Consider the following 21,745-nt stretch of genomic DNA (forward strand, 5'->3'; position numbering starts at 1 on the left):
ACGCCTTTTGGAAATCCAAAAACACCACATCCACCGGTTCCCCTCGGTCAACTGCACTCGTTACATCTTCATAAAAATCCAGTAAATTCGTCAAACACGACTTTCCCTTCATGAATCCATGCTGTGTCTGCTTGATCGAACCATTTTTTTCCAGGTGTCCTGCTATTTCTTCTTTAATGATGGATTCCATCAATTTCCCAACTACGGACGTTAAGCTAACCGGCCTGTAGTTACCCGCCTTTTGTCTACCTCCTTTTTTAAACAGTGGCGTCACATTAGCTGTTCTCCAATCAGCCGGCACTTCCCCAGAGTCCAGCGAATTTTGATAAATTACAACCAACGCATCTGCTATTACTTCTGCCATTGCTTTCATTACCCTGGGATGCATTCCATCCGGGCCCGGGGACTTGTCTACCTTTAGTCCCATTAGCCTACCAAGCACTACCTATTTAGTAACAGTAATCGTTTTAAGGACCTCACCCCCTACAGTCCCACGACCGTCAATTTTCAGTAAGCTATTTGTGTCCTCTACCGTGAAGACCGACACAAAAAACTTGTTTAAGGCCTCGGCCATTTCCTCGTTTCCCATTATTAAATCCCCCTTCTCGTCTTCTAAGGGTCCAACATTTACTTTAGCTACTCTTTTCCTTTTTATATATTTGTAAAAACTTTTACTATCAGTTTTTATATTTTGTGCTAGTTTACTTTCATAATCTATCTTTCCTTTCTTTATTGCTTTCTTAGTAGTTCTTTGTTCTTTTTTAAAGCTTTCCCAATCTTCTAATTCCCCACTAGTTTTGACCACTCTGTACGCATCGGTTTTTAATTTAATACTCTCCTTTATTTCCTTAGTTATCCACGGCTGGTTATTCTTTTTCTTACATTCCTTCTTTATCACAGGAATATATTTTTGCTGAGTACTGAGAAAAATCTCCTTAAAAATCCGCCACTGTTGCTCAGCTGTCCTACCAACTAGTCTGCGCTCCCAGTCTACATTAGCCAATTCTGCCCTCATCCTATTGTACTCCCCTCTGTTCAAGCAGAGGACACTGGTGAGTGAAGGGGACCTGAGGCAAGAATGCAGGAAAGACCCAGGAACACGTGGCCTGCTGCACAGGCAGAGCCTGGATGCAATTAGCGCCCTCACATTGAGAAACCACCTTGGCTTGTGTTCAACTCCAAGGTATTTGATTTTGCTGAAACATACTACACTGCAACTTTTACAATATGGGTGCAGAGTTAAAGGGGGTAGGCTTTTAACTCACTACCCAACTGAAATGAAAACTGAGCATTTTTTTTTACTAATAGTGAGGGATAAAATTGGTCCTCTTGAAGACCAGAGTGGTAGACTATGTATGGAACCAAAAGAGATGGGGGAAGATACTAAATGGTTTTTTTTGCATCCGTATTTACTGAGGAAACGGACATGGAGTCTACGGAAATAGGGCAAACAGGTAGAGAGGTCATGGAACCTTTACAGATTAAAGGGGAGGAGGTGCTCGCTGTCTTGAGGCAAATCAGAGTGGATAAATCCCCAGGACCGGACAGGGTATTCCTACGGACCTTGAGGGAAGCTAGTGTTGAACTTGCAGGGGCCCTGGCAGATATATTTAAAATGTCAGTATTCACGGGGGAGGTGCCGGATGATTGAAGGGTGGCTCATGTTGTTCCGTTGTTTAAAAAGGTTCCAAAAGAAATCCGGGAAATTATAGGCCAGTAAGTTTGACGTCGGTGGAAGGTGTGATAAGGGATAGGATCTACAAATATTTGGATAGACAGGGACTTATTAGGGAGAGTCAACATGGCTTTGTGCGTGGTAGGTCATGTTTGACCAATCTATTAGAGTTTTTCGAGGAGGTTACCAGGAAAGTGGATGAAGGGAAGGCGGTGGATGTTGTCTACCTGCATTTCAGCAAGGCCATTGACAAGGTCCCTCATGGGAGGTTAGTTAGGAAGGTTCAGTCGCTAGGTATACATGAGGAGGTAGTAAATTGGATTAGACACTGGCTCAATGGAAGAAGCCAGAGAGTAGTTGTGGAGGATTGCTTCTCTGAGTGGAGGCCTGAGACTAGTGGTGTGCCGCAGGGATGGGTGTTGGGTCCATTGTTGTTTGTCATCTATATCAATGATCTGGATGATAATGTGGTAAATTGGATCAGCAAGTTTGCTGATGATACAAAGATTGGAGGTGTAGTGGACAATGAGGAAGGTTTTCAAAGCTTGCAGAGGGATTTGGACCAACTAGAAAAATGGGCTGAAAAATGGCAAATGGAATTTAACGCAGACAAGTGTGAGATATTGCACTTTGGAAGGACAAACCAAAGAAGAACGTACAGGGTAAATGGTAGGACTCTGAAGAGTGCAGTTGAACAGAGAGATCTGGGAATACAGGTACAGAATTCCCTAAAAGTGACGTCACAGGTGGATAGGGTCGTAAAGAGTGCCTTTGGTACATTGGCCTTTATAAATCGGAGTATCGAGTATAAAAGTTGGAGTGTTATGGTAAGGTTATATAATAAGAAGTTTAACAACACCAGGTTAAAGTCCAACAGGTTTATTTGGTAGCAAAAGCCACACAAGCTTTCGGAGCTGCAAGCCCCTTCTTCAGGTGAGTGGGAATTCTGTTCACAAACAGAGCATATAAAGACACAAACTCAATTTACATGAATAATGCTTTGTAGAAACTTGATGTCTGTGTCGATATGCGCTTACTGTGTTTACCCCAGTCCAACGCCGGTATCTCCACTTCATGACTACCATCGACACCGCAAACTGCCGGCTCCAAGTGGAAAGGATCTCCAAGAAGATCGCGCATATCGACACAGACATCAAGTTTCTACAAAGCATTATTCATGTAAATTGAGTTTGTGTCTTTATATGCTCTGTTTGTGAACAGAATTCCCACTCACCTGAAGAAGGGGCTTGCAGCTCCGAAAGCTTGTGTGGCTTTTGCTACCAAATAAACCTGTTGGACTTTAACCTGGTGTTGTTAAACTTCTTACTGTGTTTACCCCAGTCCAACGCCGGTATCTCCACATCAAGGTTATATAAGGCTTTGGTGAGGCCAAATTTGGAGTATTGTGTACAGTTTTGGTCACCTAGTTACAGGAAGGATGTAAATAAGGTTGAAAGAGTGCAGAGAAGGTTCACAAGGATGATGCCGGGACTTGAGAAGCTGAGTTACAGAGAGAGATTGAATAGGTTGGGACTTTATTCCCTGGAGCGTAGAAGATTGAGAGGAGATTTGATAGAGGTGTATAAGATTTTGATGGGTATAGATAGAGTGAATGCAAGCAGGCTTTTTCCGCTGAGGCTAGGGGAGAAAAACACCAGAGGGCATGGGTTAAAGGTGAAAGGAGAAAAGTTTAAAGGGAATATTAGGGGGGGCTTCTTCACGCAGAGAGTGGTGGGAGTGTGGAATGAGCTGCCGGATAAAGTGGTAAATGCGGGGTCACTTTTAACATTTAAGAAAAACTTGGACGGGTTCATGGATGAGAGGGGTGTGGAGGGATATGGTCCAAGTGCAGGTCAGTGGGACTAGGCAAAAAATGGTTCGGCACAGACAAGAAGGGCCAAAAGGCCTGTTTCTGAGCTGTAATTTTCTATGGTTCTATTTCTATGGTTCTAACTTTGCACCCAATCTGAAACCACAGCTTTCACGCAAGATCGCAAGTTGAAAACCTACCTCATAGACTCTTCAGATGAAGAAGTTGATGTATTTTGAATTCAACATTGGGCATAGGTTCACCTTAAAGCTATTGGCTACATACAAACAGTAATGCTATTAAAGGGAAAGATTAACCAAGAATCCCACCCAACTCCTGCAAAGAGTAGGTAGCAGGTGATGTATCAATTATAATTCATAATGGGATTGAATAGCCCTCCTGGGAGCAGATTAGTGAAGAAGGAATCAACTTATTGCTGAGCAAAGAGACATACTGTTGAAGTTTTTCACCTTGCACTCATCAGGATAGATACAAGAAAGCCAAATTTCAGAGGGAGCAACAATTTATACTGAATGAGAAAAGGGTGTTGATTGGTTGGAAAATTGATTCTCATTAGTCAGTGCCTTGCCGTGGAGAATGCACCAGGAAACTACTGACCCCATGCTTTTGTTTAATTCAAACCAGGTACAAAGCCTGGACATGTACCTTTTACTTGCAGACAACAGATCCCTGCTTATGGATATATATATATATATAAAAACTCTGAGCTGCATTGCAGGTCTGGCTAGTAATCTTAAATTGGTTTTAAGTGTAATTCTTAGCACACTCGGGATTATTCAGTAAATCCTGTCCAATCAATTTCATCGAGCATCAAACATTAGATTCTGAGGTCCAAGCATGGGCTGGGGTCAGTATTCTGCCATTTGCAAACAGCCATAGGGATATGTTTCCCTGATGAGTGCAAGATGAAAAGCTTCAACAGTACGTCTCTCTTTTTCAGCAATACTCAAGTTCAATACTACCAAGTGGTTATTTGAAACAACTTATCTTCGCACTGCTGGTACAAACTTTCAGGCCAAAATCTCTTTTGTCTTATTGCATGCAAAGATGGTTATGATCGTCATCGAACTATCGAGTGAGTAGCTATGGTCCCTCCGTCCAAACTCAAACTGGCCTACATTCAGTGGGTAACCGTCACCACAACACGTTTTGGGTGAGGTCACATTAAGAGCAGATTTCATGTGGTGTGGACCAGAACCCATTCACTTTTATGGACCCACTGTGCAGCCTTGGAGGCAGGGTTTGTGGCCTTCAAAAAGTGTGCTGAAGCGACATTCATCGCATACAGCACCCAAACACACAAAGAATTGCGCCTAATGAGAATAGGCGATAATGAGAAATCCATCACAGTTAGAAACCATCACCGGCCTCCACCTCCAGCACTTATAAAGACGACCTGATCCCCTATATAGGTTTCACAGCACTCTACACCATTTCCAAGATCCGGTGGAATGAGTTCTTAATGACAATTTCACTGTTTCCTTGCCTCACTAAACAGATGAGCTAGTGATAATTAACATCTTAAAAAAAATTATCTCAGGGTTCGGAATTAGTGCAAAAGCTAATTTTTCCTTTTGCAATATTCCCAAAGGGCGTAAATGGGTATATTAGAACATTGTTCAGCGAGAGTGTTTCACAATCATCATTAGACAACAAGTTCACTTCCCTACACAGCAACAACCCCATTACTGGTGTGCAGAGCTGGTTATCCAGCTTTCTGTCTGGGATATTTAAGCCGACTACATTTGCACGTGTGGGTCATCCTTTCTGAGTGAACCATATTTAGAAACTCTGTGAAACAGAACAACAGCACAAGGTGGATGCATCACACAAGAGAGTGGTGGGAGCGTGGAATGAGCTGCCGGATAAAGTGGTAAATGCGGGGTCACTTTTAACATTTAAGAAAAACTTGGACGGGTTCATGGATGAGAGGGGTGTGGAGGGATATGGTCCAAGTGCAGGTCAGTGGGACTAGGCAAAAAATGGTTCGGCACAGACAAGAAGGGCCAAAAGGCCTGTTTCTGAGCTGTAATTTTCTATGGTTCTAAGAGACCCTGCATCAACTCGGTAAGGAGATTCCAACAGCGCATCTAGCAAAAGTCCAGCGATGCCATGAGAACACCATTACCTGCAACTTCCCCTCCATGTACACATCATCCTCACATGGACATGACCCTCTCGGTCCCATCAAATACACCCTTACACCCAGCAACGAGGGAATCAGTGAAAGCTTTTAACGGGGGGAGGGCTGGAGGGAGATGCTCTTTTGAAGAGTCAGTACAGGCTCGATGGGCCAAATAACCTCCTCCTTCACTGCAGGGATTCTATGGATTATGGATTCAGACAGCAGTAAAGGTTGGGACATTGACTATATTCAGTATCAAGTTAAGACAGATTGTTGATTTGACGAGGGAGTCAAGGGTCACGGGGGAATGCAGGAAGGTGGAGTTGAGGCCACAGTCAGTTCAGCCACGCTTCAATTCACTGGGGGACAGGCTCGACCCTCTGGATGGCCTCCCCTGCTCCTAATTCTTATATCCTTAAGGTCACGTGTCCTCCCTCTCTTTTGTATGAATATTAACAGTGAGATTGGTACCAACTGACACCCCCGCCCCTCACCCGCCGACACACCCACGCCCCTCACCCGCCGACACCCACGCCCCTCACCCGCCGACACCCACGCCCCTCACCCGCCGACACCCACGCCCCTCACCCGCCGACACTCACGCCCCTCACCCGCCGACACTCACGCCCCTCACCCGCCGACACTCACGCCCCTCACCCGCCGACACTCACGCCCCTCACCCGCCGACACTCACGCCCCTCACCCGCCGACACTCACGCCCCTCACCCGCCGACACTCACGCCCCTCACCCGCCGACACTCACGCCCCTCACCCGCTGACACTCCAGCCCCTCACCCGCCGACACTCCAGCCCCTCACCCGCCGACACTCACGCCCCTCACCCGCCGACACTCACGCCCCTCACCCACCGACACTCCCGCCCCTCATCCGCCGACACTCCCGCCCCTCACCCGCCGACACTCCCGCCCCTCACCCGCCGACACCCCAATCCTTCATCTACCAATTCTATGGAAATTCAATTATAAACGTCTACAATTTACAAAAAAGCATATATTTCTTGCTTTAGTATATTGCCTTTCACAATCTTAAGACGACCCAAAGAACTTTGCAGCACATGAAGCACTTTTTCAAGTGCAGTTATTGTCACAATGTAGGAAACACTGCAGCAAGTTCCCCACAGCAGTGAGATATATGACCAGGTTGCCTATTTTAGGTCAAGCAATTTATGGTGTCCAGGTCAAATCAAGATTAAGGATCAAGACCCACATTGTGTGACTGCAATGGGTAGAAGAGAGAATGAAAACTAGCTGGCTAGATCAGTTATTGTCTTTGGAACTTTAGGAAACACCCACAAGCTTGATCCATTGCATTGCCTGGGTAGGGTTGAAAAAGGACATTATAATTCACTACTTACCATATTAACAGCATCCTGGTCAAAGGGATTGTACTCCACATTCTGGGGATAGTGGGCTAACACTTTGGACTTGAATGTTCTCCTCAGTGGGCTCTGATCAAAGTTTTCCCCTATGAGATGGAAATAAAGAATTGAATTATACAGTCATCACCAGGACATTTCAACTCACCATGGACAGCTCTCCAACTGGCTGCAGAAAGGTAGAAAACAGTGTTTACCAACTTACCTCATTGCAGAAACAGCTTTCTTTAGATTTTAAAAAAGGGTTCTCCTACTTAATGAATCCTTCATGTCATGCAGCATCACACAGAAAGGTCCATTACATGACCTGCTGCAGGTCTCGGTGTATGCAGACATCATGTCATCTGATGGCTGAGCAACACAGGACAGGGCAGGACACGGGGCAGAGAGGACAGGACACGGGGCAGACAGGGCAGGACACGGGGCAGAACACAGATGAAGGAGGGTAAGAGGAAGCTTGTGGGGAGCATAAACACTGGCATAGGCCAGATGGGCTGAATGGCCTGTCTCTGTGGTGCAGATATCAATGCAAAAAGGATCCATGCAAACAGCCACATATTGCAATGTCGTGAGAGGGACATCCTAATAAACCATTCATTGCAGCTTCGTGTTCCAGCAACATGGATTTCAACTCATTCTCCTGCAGCCCAAAATTCCACCGACTGGTCTCAGACAGGGCAGCATTTGTACCGCTGCAACTGGGGTCAGTGCTTCTGGCAACGGGTTGGGGGGGGTTGGTGGTGGTTGGAGGAAGTGACCAGAATGATAATGAGATTGGATTGCACCATCCCTTGCTGATAAATGAACACTGGTGCATGCTGGGGAAGGATTGGAAGTTGTTGGTGAGGGACATCACAGTTGAATATCTCAGCAATGCTCCCTGTGCTGGCTCATACTGAACAACTAGCTACTGGGGTGAAAAACCAGCAGCCTGCTCGATGCCCAGGAAGCTGTAAAGGTCACTAGACACACAATTCGGTACCTCGGGCAGAGAAGAGGAGATTAAAAAACGTGAAACTCTTCCTGATGAATCAATAAGACATACAGAATATTTCAAAATCACTGCAGATTCAGGAAGGCATTAATCACAATGTTAAAAATTACACATAGAAATACTTTGCCAACAGTTGAAAGGAGTTTCGAGTTCAATTATGTTTCTCACCCAATTTGGAACTTGCCATGATATTACAAGTTAGAATTAATGTTTTGGCAGGAACAGCCTAATTTGTTTAAATTAACGGTTAACAAGACTCATCAGTGGGGTTAATGGATGTGCAACAAGACGTGACATTCCTATTGCGGTTGTAGAGGGTCAAAGGGTCTCCTCCTTTTAGCTGTTGTTGGCAGTAATCTTGAAGCGAATACACTGGAAACACAATCACTGGTTCACCATCAAGTCAACAGAAACCCACAACCACAGGAAAGCAATGCAGAGAGCACCTAGAAAAGAGGCCCATCACCAACCACCAGCAAGCCAACAGAAGACATTAACCCTCACCTTTTACTAAAGCCAGTGAGAATCTTTTCATAGATTATCCAGGAGTGATGAGGATTATTTGAAGGAAAGCAGGAAGGGATAAGTGGAGGATCATTAGTTTGATTGCGCTATCCTAGTTTAGAGAGCGGATAATAGTCTACAGTCGCCAGGAGACGGCTCTGCCAATCAACGGCAGCTGCATCCCACTCAAACCCATAATCCTGGTCAGCTAGGTATGATGGGTCAGCTGGGATTCCAGCAAAGTTTCCCAAATTAGGTAAAGCGGAGGGTGATACACTCGGAGAGGAAACAGAAAGGTGAGAGATCTAGCGGTTTCCCACTGTTTACCTGAAGCTTTGTTTGGACATGGATTATCTTGGCTCCTGCCATATCGCTGTGCTTCTAGCCACTGGCAGAGTGCTACACAACACAAATAAGAGAGACAAAATGGTGGGTAAAAATAAATTCAAAAGGAAGAAAAAACTGCTTCCAAAGGACAGTTAAGAACATGTAATTGTTAAGAAAGGTGCCATAACTGTACTGAAACCCGTTTTAAAACACTCAATCAAAAGCATAATACAAAGACAGAAGCGGGAGAATGGCCACTCGGCCCATCAAAGCCACTCTGACCAGTGGCAGATAATTATGGCATTGGGGTGTCCTCACACCACTCCCTGCTGTCCCCTGCTTTAAGAATGATAATTTCCTTCCTCTAGCTCACAATGAAAACAAACTAAACAGTGCTAACAATCCCTTTTTACGTCAGATCCAGCTCCGTTGTGACAAATGCCAACTAACTGTGGGTCAAAGTTCTCCTGCTGTGGGTTTCGCAGCTCCATTATTCTGCTGCCGGTGGCAGGGATGGGCAGAGGATAGCTAATTTTAAAAAAACTTCCAACCTTCCTCATGTCTTCTGATTGGATAACATTTACTCCAAAAAAAACAAAATCATTACTGATGGACATTTTATGAGTTTTTTTTATTCATTCACGGGATGTGGGTGTCACTCACTAGCCCAGCAGTTATTGCCCACCACGAGTTGCCATTCAGAAAGTAGTGGTGAGCTGCCTTCTTGAACCGCTGCCGTCCCTGAGTGTAGGTACACCCACAGTGCTGCTAGAGAGGGAGTTCCAGGATTTTGACCCAGTGACAGTGAAGGAGTGGCGATATATTTCCAAGTCAGGATGGTGAGTGACTTGGAGGGGAACCACTAGGTGACAGTGTTCCCAGGTATTTGTTGCTCTTGTCCTTCTAGATGGTAGTGGTTGTGGGTTTGGAAGCTGCTGCCCAAGGAACCTTGGTGAGTTCCTGCAGTTCAACTTGTTGATGGTACACACGGCTGCAACTGTGTGTCAGCGGTGGAGGGATTGAATGTTTACGGAAGGGGTAGCGATGAAATGGGCTGCTTCATCTTGCATGATGTTGAGCTTCTTGAGAGTTCTTGGAGTTGCCCTCATCCAGGCAAGTGGAGAGTATTCCATCACACTCCTGACTTGTGTCTTGTAGATGATGGACAGTCTTTGGGGAGTCAGGAGGTGAGTTACTCACTGCAGGATTCCTAGCCTCTGACCTGTTTCATAGCCAGAGTATTTATTTGGCTAGTGCAGTTCAGTTTCTGCTCAATGGTAACCCCCAGGATGTTGCTAGTGGAGGATGGTATTGAATGTCAAGGGGCGTTGGTTAAAGCCTCTCTTGTTGGAGATGGTCATTGTCTGGCATTTGCATAGCACGAATGTTACTTGCCAATTGTCAGCTCAAACCTGGATATTCAGAGGCAGACAGAATTAATGCCTAGGGCTGCTGCATTTGGACATGAACTGCTTCACTATCTGAGGCGTCATGAATGATACTGAACATTGTGCATTCATCAGTGGACATCTCCACTTCTGACCTTATGATGGAAGGAAGGTAATTGATGAAGCAGCTGAAGATGGTTGTGCCTCGGACACTCCCCTGAGGAACTCCTGCAGAGATGTCCTAAAGCTGAGATGACTGACCTCCAACCACCACAACCATCTTCCTTTGTGCCAGGTATGACTTCAACCAGCAGAGGGTTTTCTCCCCGATTCCCATTGCCTGCAGTTTTGCTAGGGTTCCTTCAAAGAATCCCATAGCATCACTACAGTTCAGGAGGAGGCCATTCGACCCATCAAGTCTGCACTGACTCTGCGACAGAGCATCATATCCAGACCCTCCACCCTATTCCCGTAACCCCACAGATTTACCATGGGTAATCTACACATCTTGGGACACTAAGGGGCAGTTTAACATGGCCCATCCACCTAACCTGCACATCATTGGACTGTGGGAGGAAACCGGAGCACCTGGAGGAAACCCAAGCAGACATGGGGAGAATATGTAAACTCCACACTGACACTCATCCAAGGCTGGAATCAAACCTGGGTCTCTGGAGCTGTGAAGCAGCAGTGCTAACCACTGTGCCACCCTGCTGCCCTATCATAACTTTCATACACAAATCCACTGTGTCACCTTGATGCCAAACTTGGTCAAATGCCGCCTTGATGTCACTCTCATCTGACCTCTAGAGTTCAGCTCTTTTGTCCATGTTTCAACAAAGGCTGTAATGAGGTTAGGAGCTGAGTGACCCTGGCGGAACCCAAACTGAGCATCAGTGAGCGGGTTGTTGCTGAGTAAGTGCCGTTTGATAGCGTTGTTGATAATTCTTTCCATCACTTTACTGATGATTGAGAATAGACTGATTGGGCGGTAATTGACTGGGTTGGAATGGTCCTGTTTCTTGTGAACAGAACATATCTGAGCAATTTTCCACATTGCCAGGCAGATGTCAGTGCTGTAGCTGTATTGGAACAGCCTGGCTAGGGGTGCGGCAAGTTCTGGAGCACAAGTCTTCAGTACTATTGCTGGAATACTGTCAGGGCCCATAGTCTTTGCAGTATCCAGTGCCCTCAGCCATTTATTGGCATCATGTGGAATTAATTGAATTGGCTAAAGACTGACATCTGTGATGCTCCGGAGGAGGCCAGGATGGATCATCCACTTGGCACTTGTGGCTGAATTCTGAAAATGCTTCAACCTTGACTTTTGCGCTGAGGTGCTGGACTCTCCTGTCATTGAGGATGGGGATGTTTGTGGAGCCTCCACCTCCAGTGAGTTGTTTTATTGTCCACCATCATTCACAGCTGGATGTGGCAGGACTGCAGAGCTTAGATCTGATCTGTTTGTTGTGGGATCGCTTAGCTCGGTCTATTACTTGCTCCACATGCCGTCTGGCATGCAAGTAGTCCTGTGTGGTAGCTTCATCAGGTTGACAACTCATTTGTACATATGCCTGGTGCCGCTCCTGGCATGCCCTCCTGCACTCTCCATTGAACCAGGGTTGATCCCCTGGCTTGGTGGTAATGGTTAAGTGAGGGATATGCCAGGCCATGAGGTTACAGATTGTGCTCGAATACCATTCTGCTGCTGCTGATGACCCACAATGTCTCATGGATGCCCAGTACTGAGTTACCAGATCTGTTCAAAGTCTATCCCATTTAGCACGAGACTGGCACACAACACAATGGAAGGCATTCTCAGTGTGAAGAAGAGACTTTCCCCACAAGTACTGTGCGGTGGCCACTCTTACTGATACTGTCATGGACATATGCAACTGCGGCAGGACGATCTGTGAGGATGAGGTCAAGTTTGTATTTCCCTCACCATCTGCCGCACTCCCAATCTAGCAGCTCTGTCCTTTAGGACCCGGCAGCTCAGTCTGTGGTGCTACCAAGCCACTCTTGGTGACGAATATTGAAATCTCCCACCCAGAGTACATTTTGCGCCCTTGCCACTCTCAATGCTTCCTCCAAGTGGTGTTCAACATGGGAGAGTACTGATTCATCAGCTGAGGGGGAACAGTATGTGGTGATCAGCAGGAATCATAGAATCCCTACAGTGCAGGAGGTGGCTCTTTGGCCCATTGAGTCTGCACCAACCACAATCCCACTCAGGCCCTATCCCCGTAACCCCACATATTTATCTTGCTAATCCCCCTGACACTAACGGGCGATTTACCATGGCCAATCCACCTAACCCGCACATCTTTGGAGTGTGGGAGGAAACCGGAGCACTTGGAGGAAACCCACCCAGACACGGGAAGAATGTACAATCTCCACACAGACAGTGACCCGAGGCCAGAATTGAACCTGGGTCGCCGGTGCTGTGTGGCAGCAGTGCTAACCACTGTGCCACCGTGCTGCCAATGGCCCGAAATGAGGTTTCCTTGCCCATGTTTGACCTGGTGCCATGGGATTTCATAGGATCCAGAGTCGATGTTGAGGAGTCCCAGGGCAACTCCCTCCCAACTGTATACAACTGTGTCACCACCTCTGCTGGGTGTGTCCTGGCGGTGAGACAGGACACAGCCAGGAATGGTAATGGTGGTGTCTGGGGCATTATCTGTAATGTTTGATTCCATGAGAATGACGAGGTCAGGGTGTTGCTTGACTAGTCTGTGAGACTGCGCTCTCAATTTTGGCACCGGCCCCCAGATGTTATTAAGGAGGATGTTGCAGGGTCAACAGGGCTGGGTTTGCCATTGTCGTTTCCGGTGCATAGGTTGATGCCGGGTGGTCCGTCTGGTTTCATTCCTTTTTGTAGACTTTGTAGCAGTTGAATACAACTGAGTGGATTGCTAGGCCATTTCAGAGGGCATTTACGAGTCAACCACATTGGATACACCGTGTTGGACACATCATACTTTGTTTGCTGCCCCCTTCATTCCAAGGTATGGTCAAGGTTTGCTCCCCCCAGTAACTGTAATCCGGACCACATCTGTCACATTTCCTCGCTTCGGGAGCCACTTTACATAGATAAAACTTAAAAATAAAACTGACAGACTTGTGATAAAAAGGATGTTCATTACTTAGAAATCTGGATAAATGTTAAAGCAAGGTTTACAAAGGTCCATCTCCTTCAATGTTCTTTTGAGGATAAGTCAGAAATAAGGTCGGTTTTCTGATCAAAAACCTTCACATTACTGGCAGACTCCTGCTGAGTGACCACCTTTGTGCAGCCTCTGATCTCGCCAACTTCTCTCTTTTCCAGACACATTTCTTGTTTCTCACACAACTACACCCTGCCTTCCTCTTGTAACCTAGATCTACAGTTGCTAGGAGACAGTTCTGCCAATCAAGTGCAACAGCAGCCTCCCAGTGAATATAAGTACTGTAATGATTCTCACCATCCAACTCACTCTATCCCAGCACCATAAAGCTATGCAAGTATTCACCTCCTTTTAATCTTCCCTTTTTATCTCAGCCTTTTCAAACCCAGGCTTGTCACAACTTAATCACCACTTCCAAATTTACTTTTCAACTCTGGTGGTGTCCTGCCCTTGACTTGTCATCTTGTTTTGCAGGCAAAAATCAAAATGCAGACAAGTTCTACTGGGAACAAATGCAAAAAAATCTATCAATTCTCAATAACACCAACTTGATCTCAATCAATCAAATGGTGCAGTAATGGATCCCAGATCGAGACTCTATCCCAGCTGACACAGAATCAAGCTTATAATGGATAAGATAAACAGGAGGCCATTCAACCCATCACTTCTGAAGTAGCTCTCTCCAAGAATAAGTTACCCAATTCCACTTTTCTATTCTTTCCTCATAGACCAGCACATTTTCTCTCTACAGGTGCTTATCCAAACTGCCTCCAGCACACACTCAGGCAATGCATTCCAAACCCTAACAATTTGCCATGTGAACAGGTTTTCCCCATGTCAACATTGGGTCTTTTACCAATCTCCTTACATCTATGTCCTCTGATTCTTGGCACTTCAGCCGATGGGAACAGTTTCTCCCTATCTACTCAGCGCAGACCCCTCATGACTTTAAAAACCTCTTTCAAAACTCTCTTATTTGACATTGGACGTCCTCGAGACCGAGCCACCTTGGGCTGGGGAGAGAATGAAGGGAAATGCTCGTCCTCTCATTGTATTCCAATTGGTAAGATGTTTGGTTATATGACGCCTTGGTGAGAACCCATCCAGAGTAGTGCGTTCAATTTGGGGCATTGCACCTCAGAAAGGATACATTGGCTGGGAATTGGGGTTCAGTGCAAATAAACGGATGAAAAATCAGGATAGGTTATGGGGACAAGGCTTGTATTCCCTTGAGTTTAGAAGATTAAGGACTGATCTAATTAAGGTGTTTAAAATGTTAAAACAATGGAAGTATTTGCTCTTGTTGGGGGGTGGTGGGAGAATCAAGAACGAGGAGCAGAATGTTAAATGAGAGCTAGACCATACGGGAATGAAATCAGGATGTACATATTGCAAAAAGGCTGGTGTCATGAATCCGTTTATCTAGTTTGGTTCCATTATTCCACGCTCCACAAAGATCAAAGGTTGGATCATTTCAACACACTTAGCCGAGCTTCAACAGCTTTTTAAAGGAGAGAATTCCAGATTTCCATCAGCCATTGAGTGAGGAAGTGCTTCTCGACATGAACTACCTTGCTCTAATCTTAAGGTTACTGTGGACGCAGATTAAAGACCTCTCAAGTCGCAGTCACTTGTGGTTCCATATGGACAGCAGGAATCTATCCTCATTACATGATGGGATCATGACAAATGCCAGTTCACAACACATGAATGAAAGTCGCCACAATCCCAGATGACTATAGGCTGCTGTCCCCTTTGAGGGGGAGAGCTGATTGGTGGTGATTTAGGATCACCACACCTCAGGCAAGGGGCAAGGTTGAGAAGGCGGGGCCTTCGTGAATAACCTCAGCCAGTACGAGAATTGAACCCACGCTGTTGGCGTCGCTTCGCATCACAAACTAGCCATCCAGCCAACTGAGCTAAACTGATACTGTAGATATAGACACATCATGATGTCCTGCCTACAGTCCTGTGCATTGTTCATTTCATCATATTGGCTAACAACAGGCTGTCTATATAAACACAAACAAGCCTCAATTTAATGGGATTTAACTGCACTCACACAGCTGTTTTTAGCATTTTGCACAGTTACTAACAGCAACCAGAGAACTGAAACCAGTGCTTTCTTGCCTCCCCTCCCCTCTAAGAGACGCAATTCTCCCATCTGGGACTACATTCTGTGGCATGGGTGTGGTTGGGAGTGTTTCCCGCTGTGGTTGCCAATGGGAAACCACGCCATGTCTTCCATAGTTAATCCTGCATCCAGGGTTTATTCGCCATCTTCATGTTACGGGACTTCCCCTCATTTCTGGGCGCCATATTGAAAAGGTGCCTGACATCACAGCCTGACCATTCAAGAAAGAAGATGGACCTCCTGAAGAAAGAAGATGGATCTCCAGGAACACTGAGGCTGGAAGATGGACCTCCACAATGACACGGAACCTGGAAGATCCAGCTATAGATGCTCCCCGCACCCATTGCTGCATTGTTTCCAGGTTACTGGCAGCCTCCTGCCCAAACTCCGGAGGCAGCCACAGACGTTCTTCAGTAAAGTCCAGACTTCTGCACGCCACTTTGTTCCAGTCGTGTTCCGAACTGGCATGTCTTCCCGCTGGCGTCATGGAGAACTGGATGTGGGTGAAAGATCCTGGCTGGGCCTTCATCTGCAAACCATTAATGGGACATAAATCTGTTTCCCACCGGCCTCCAGCAGGTTTCCTGATCCACCATGAAGGGCAGCATGGCAAGGTCTCGCTGTAATTTCACACCAGCGAGAAACTGATTTCTGGGCCTTCCGTTGAACTCCCCACCCCCTCATCCGACCCGCCATTGATCCCACTGAGAGGGAGACAGTGGGGGGCTTGGGAGAATTACACCCGAAGAGACAGCTTGAATCAGTTGTTCGCCCTCCTGCTCGGAGCTGGAAGGCTATAGATTCAAGGCCCCTCTCCAGGAATTCAGCCTGCTGACCCTCACACAAAGCGCCAAGTTAGTGCTGCATTGTTGAAGTCGCCATTCTATTTACACAATAAGACTGAAGGCTTGGTTTAGCCCGCAAGCTCAAAAGGGACATAAAAGATCGCATTGCACCTTTGAATGTTAAATCGCAATTCTTCAGTGATAACATGTGTTTTGAATCTAAACTCAAAGGAACACTGGCCAGCCTGAGTTGCTTAAATCACATCAAGTACAATCAAAATGATTCCTCTAGTGGCGATCAGGTTTGATTTGAATCTCTGAACAGGATTGCACTGGAATTAACCAGTCAGTTTGCAGAGGAGATGGGGGGTGGGGGGGGAGAAACACTGGTGGGGGAAGGTCCAAGAACTAATCCTGCCAACTGCGGGTTTGGGAAACAAAATACACAAGTACTTTAATTTAATTGCTTCTGAAATAAATCAGTTCCATAATCTGATAATATCAAATGCCTTGGGGGCAGCGCTGTATGGAAAGATGCATTCCTTCCTATATTCAAAGCGGTTTAAGTGGCAAATAGCAACTGAGACGTATTATTGAGCTATATTGCAGTGAGGCCTCTGGAACATAGTCTTCAAAGGGGCAGGGGGACAATGCAGCTTTCAACAAAATAACATTTCAATGGATGGCCTTAATGAGCAACAATGTAATTCAATATTCCAGACAGCATGGCTGTCAGCTTCCCCTGTCAGCCTTAACCCATTCCTTCACCATCAGTATCTCTTAACACTCTGCTGATTATTTGAGTTACAACAACAACCAAGTGCATTTATATGACATCTTTAACGTGGCAAAACACCCGAAATGCTTCACATCGAGCCTTCTCGGGCAAAGACTGACACTGAATATCCTACGGGAAGATTTGAACAAAGAACAAAGAACAGTACAGCACAGGAAACAGGCCCTTCGGCCCTCCAAGCCTGTGCAGCTCCTTGGTCCAACTAGACCAATCGTTTGTATCCCTCCATTCCCAGGCTGCTCATGTGACTATCCAGGTAAGTCTTAAACGATGTCAGCGTGCCTGCCTCCACCACCCTACTTGGCAGCGCATTCCAGGCCCCCACCACCCTCTGTGTAAAAAACGTCCCTCTGATATCTGAGTTATACTTCGCCCCTCTCACCTTGAGCCCGTGACCTCTCGTGATCGTCACCTCCGACCTGGGAAAAAGCTTCCCACTGTTCACCCTATCTATACCCTTCATAATCTTGTACACCTCTATTAGATCTCCCCTCATTCTCCGTCTTTCCAAGGAGAACAACCCCAGTCTACCCAATCTCTCCTCATAGCTAAGACCCTCCATACCAGGCAACATCCTGGTAAACCTTCTCTGCACTCTCTCTAACGCCTCCACGTCCTTCTGGTAGTGCGGCGACCAGAACTGGACGCAGTATTCCAAATGTGGCCTAACCAGCGTTCTATACAGCTGCATCATCAGACTCCAGCTTTTATACTCTATACCCCGTCCTATAAAGGCAAGCATACCATATGCCTTCTTCACCACCTTCTCCACCTGTGTTGCCACCTTCAAGGATTTGTGGACTTGCACACCTAGGTCCCTCTGTGTTTCTATACTCCTGATGACTCTGCCATTTATTGTATAACTCCTCCCTACATTATTTCTTCCAAAATGCATCACTTCGCATTTATCCGGATTAAACTCCATCTGCCACCTCTCCGCCCAATTTTCCAGCCTATCTATATCCTGCTGTATTGCCCGACAATGCTCTTCGCTATCCGCAAGTCCAGTCCATTTGGAGGGTGTTGGGAGGAGAGTTCCAGAGCTTGGTGTCCAGTTAACTAAAGGCCAATTGAGAGGCAGAGGACATTATGGATGCAGAGGAACACAGTGTTCCCTGAAGGCCGTAGGACTGGGGAAGGTCTTGGGAGAGGTGAGGCTACAGAGAGACCTAAAAACAAGGATAAGAATTTTAAATATGTCAGTGAATACAGAGGTGATGGGTGAATGGGTACTTGCTGCTCAAGTGCCAGAATAGACATTAAATGAATTGCATACAATATGGAAAAGTATATATAAAATTTGACTGATATGCTCTGTTTGACTTTCTCAATCTCCTCCAAATGATATGGCACATAGGAAGAAAGTCCTGGGTTCCAAGTCGAGTTGCATGGTTTCAACTAAAACCATATTTGGGGATGCAAGCAATGTTTCAAGGAAATTTTTAGCAAACAATTCACACCGGTTCACCAAATTCCGATCCTGACCCTGCTTCAGTTACTGGACATCAAGCCACCCGCTCACTTCCTCGATAGAACCTCACACACCTGTGACTTCCACCAAACGACACATGGATACCCATTGCCTCCCAAGTCACACACCATTCTTAATGAAAAATATATCCCTGTTTCTTCATTATTGTTGGGTTGAAAGTCTGGAACTCCCTAACTAATGTGGAAGTACCTTTACCACAGCAGCTGCCTCAAAGAAAAGACTCACCCACCAGCTTTTCAAAGAGGGACGGGCAGTAAATGTTGGCCCCTTCCAATGACACACTTGTCCAGCGAATAAATATTAAGATAAGCAAGGATGGGATCAGAATTAAATGTGATGCCTTTTATAGTTAAATATCTTGGTGCCCTGGAGAAAACTGATTCCAACTCCCAGAGTTAAAACTGATTATATGGTCACATATAATGGTCACACGGGGCAGAACGGTGGCAGAGTGGTTAACACCGCTGCTTCACAGCTCCAAGGACCTGGGTTCGATTCCCAGCTTGGGTCACTGTGAGTGTGGAGTTTGCACATTCTCCCCATGTCGGCGTGGGTCTCCCACAGTACAAAGATGTGCGGGTTAGGTAGATTGGCCATGCTCAATTGTCCCTTAGTGTCCTGGCATGTGTAGGTTAGAGGGATTAGCGGGGTAAATATGTGAGGTTATGGGGATAAGGCCTAGGTGGGATTGTTGTCAGTGCAGACTCAATGGGCCGAATGGCCTCCTCCTGCACTGTAGGGCTTCTATGGGTTTCTATATCTCATTGACGTTTGTGGAAGCTTGTGTCCACAAATTGACTGCACAGCAAATTGGCTTTCTACATTACGTGACACAAATACTTCTCCAGATCCTGCAAAGAAATTTCCTTTGATTCCCTGAGAGATCAGAACTCTGTCGACCTCAGTCCTGAATATATTCAATGATGGAGCATCCACAACTTCTGGGGTACGGAATTCCACAGGTTCCCAATCCTCTGGGAAAATAAATTTCTCCTCATCTCAATCCAAAATGATTTGACTCTAATGCCCCCATAATCTAGATTTCCCAGTCAGGGGAAACAACCTCTCAGTGTCGACCTTGTCAAACCCCTTCAGAATCTTGTCTCTTTTAATGAGATGACCTCTCATTCCTCTAAACTCCAGAGAAAATAGACCCAATTTACTCAGCCACTAAGTAAGGTGGCACGGTGGCACAGTGGTTAGTGCTGCTGCCTCACAGCGCCAGGGACCCCGGTTCAATTCTAGCCTCAGGTGACTGTCTGTGTGGAGTTTACGCATTCTCCCCGTGTCGGCGTGGGTTTCCTCCGGGTGCTCCGGTTTCCTCCCACAGTCCAAAGATGTGCAGGTTAGGTGGATTGGCCATGCTAAATTGCCCCTTAGTGTCACGGGAGTTAGCAGTGTAAATATGTGGGGTTACAGGGATAGGGCCAGGGTGAGATTGTTGTCAGTGCAGGCTCAATAGGCCAAATGGCCTCCTTCTGCACTGTAGGGATTCTATGATTCTATCAATAGGGTAACCTTCTCAGCTCAGGGGCCAATGTCATGAACCCTCCCTGCACCGTCTCCAAAGCACGTATATCCTTCCTTTGATATGGAGACCAAAACTGTGCACAGCACTCCAGGTATCATCTCACCTACTGTCACATGGCTTCCTTATTCTTGTACTTGTTGCAATAAAAACCAACATCCCATATGTCTTTCTTTGTTGTACTTGCACGCTAACATTTGTGTTCCGAGTATGAGTACATTCAAGTCTCTATCTTGTACAACACATTTTGGCAATCTATTTTATGTTCCAATAATCATTTTTATCGGATGCCTCTTCATAGAATAGAAACCCTACAGTGCAGGAGGAGGCCATTCGGCCCATTGAGTCTGCATCGACCACAATCCCACCCAGACCCTATTCCCGTAACCCCACGTATTTACTCTGCTAATCTTCCGACACTAGGATCAATTTATCATGGCCAATCAACCTAACCGGCACAGCTTTGGACTGTGGGAGGAAACCGCAGCACCCAGAAGAAACCCACACAGACACAGGGAGAAAGTGCAAACTCCACACAGTCACCCTAGGCTGGAATTGAACCCGGGTCCCTGGTGCTGTGAGGCAGCAGTGCTAACCACTGTGCTGGCCCACATGTTTACCCTGCTCTTCTTCTAACCTCACGCTTTTAAGTGACGATTCAAATTTGCAGGCTTCTGATTCCCCATCCAGTGGAAATGGCCTTTCCCTATTCACCTTGTGTCAAACGCCTTCCTAATTTTAAAACCCTCTATTAAATACATTCCCGACTGAAGCAAAGTTAAAATAGATCAAAGCTCTAATCCTAAGGCTGGGACTTTTCCTGGAGCACATGTCATGTCGACAGTGTCTGGAAACGTTGTAAAATCCTCAGGACAACACAGGGGAATTTTCAGAGTAGCACGTGGCATCATTAAAATCTCTGGATGGGACTTTAACCTTGTACTGCAATGCATAATCACCTGCAGGCTTCAACAAGATTAAGCACGGGGGAAACCTTGTTGCCACAAAACAATGTCGAGTATCTTGGATTTCATTATCAGCAGCTCTCACAATCCTAAAAATACATTCAACCCATTGTTCTTCATGTTTAGCATTGATCAATGAATCAGTCTCTCATTGGAGAAAAACAATGGCTGGATCTCCGCAATGTGATATGTTGTAGGTGCTAACAGGGGGCGCTGCTGCCTGGATAAAGCATTTTGACAACACTGCACCGCCCCCATCTCCTCATTGTTTGAGCTTCCTCGGCAATTAATCCAGTAACAATGTAGGCCTCACAGACTCCTTTAACTAGAGCACACCACCTCCAATGCAAAGATGCCTCCAAGATGCACAGTTTCCCATTTCATGTTGAACATTCCCTACCTCCTTAACTTTCTAAAGTTCAAGTCGTCCTGGATGCTGCTACCATGGCATGAAAGATTTTGCTAATGCCAACCATGCATTGGGACATTCAACATCCAATTGACAATCCTCTCACTTGCAGTGTCCAAACCTCATTTAACAATCTTTCGACAAGTGTGCTCAAAGCTGCGCTGAACTTTCCATCCTAATCCTCCCAGACTCACTTCACCCTCAGCTCAAAGCTTGTAAATTTTGTT

General features: G+C 46.1%; 1 protein-coding gene across 7 annotated transcripts in view; it reads right to left on the bottom strand.

Annotated features, from left to right (window-relative positions):
* The window catches only part of LOC144498704 (DENN domain-containing protein 5B), a 286,461-nt gene that overhangs the window by 157,776 nt on the left and 106,940 nt on the right, over positions 1–21,745 (bottom strand). For 4 of the 7 annotated variants that reach the window (XM_078220236.1, XM_078220233.1, XM_078220235.1 and 1 more), the window contains exons 2-3: positions 8,852–8,923; positions 7,006–7,115 (exon numbers count right to left, since the gene is read on the bottom strand). In XM_078220236.1, coding sequence (XP_078076362.1) covers positions 7,006–7,115; positions 8,852–8,923 — 182 coding nt within the window. The remainder of the gene's footprint in view (positions 1–7,005; positions 7,116–8,851; positions 8,924–21,745) is intronic. The other 3 variants (XM_078220239.1, XM_078220238.1, XM_078220237.1) reach the window with 1 other exon arrangement.

This window comes from Mustelus asterias, chromosome 9, assembly GCF_964213995.1.
Source record: "Mustelus asterias chromosome 9, sMusAst1.hap1.1, whole genome shotgun sequence".
Lineage (NCBI taxonomy): Eukaryota > Metazoa > Chordata > Chondrichthyes > Carcharhiniformes > Triakidae > Mustelus > Mustelus asterias.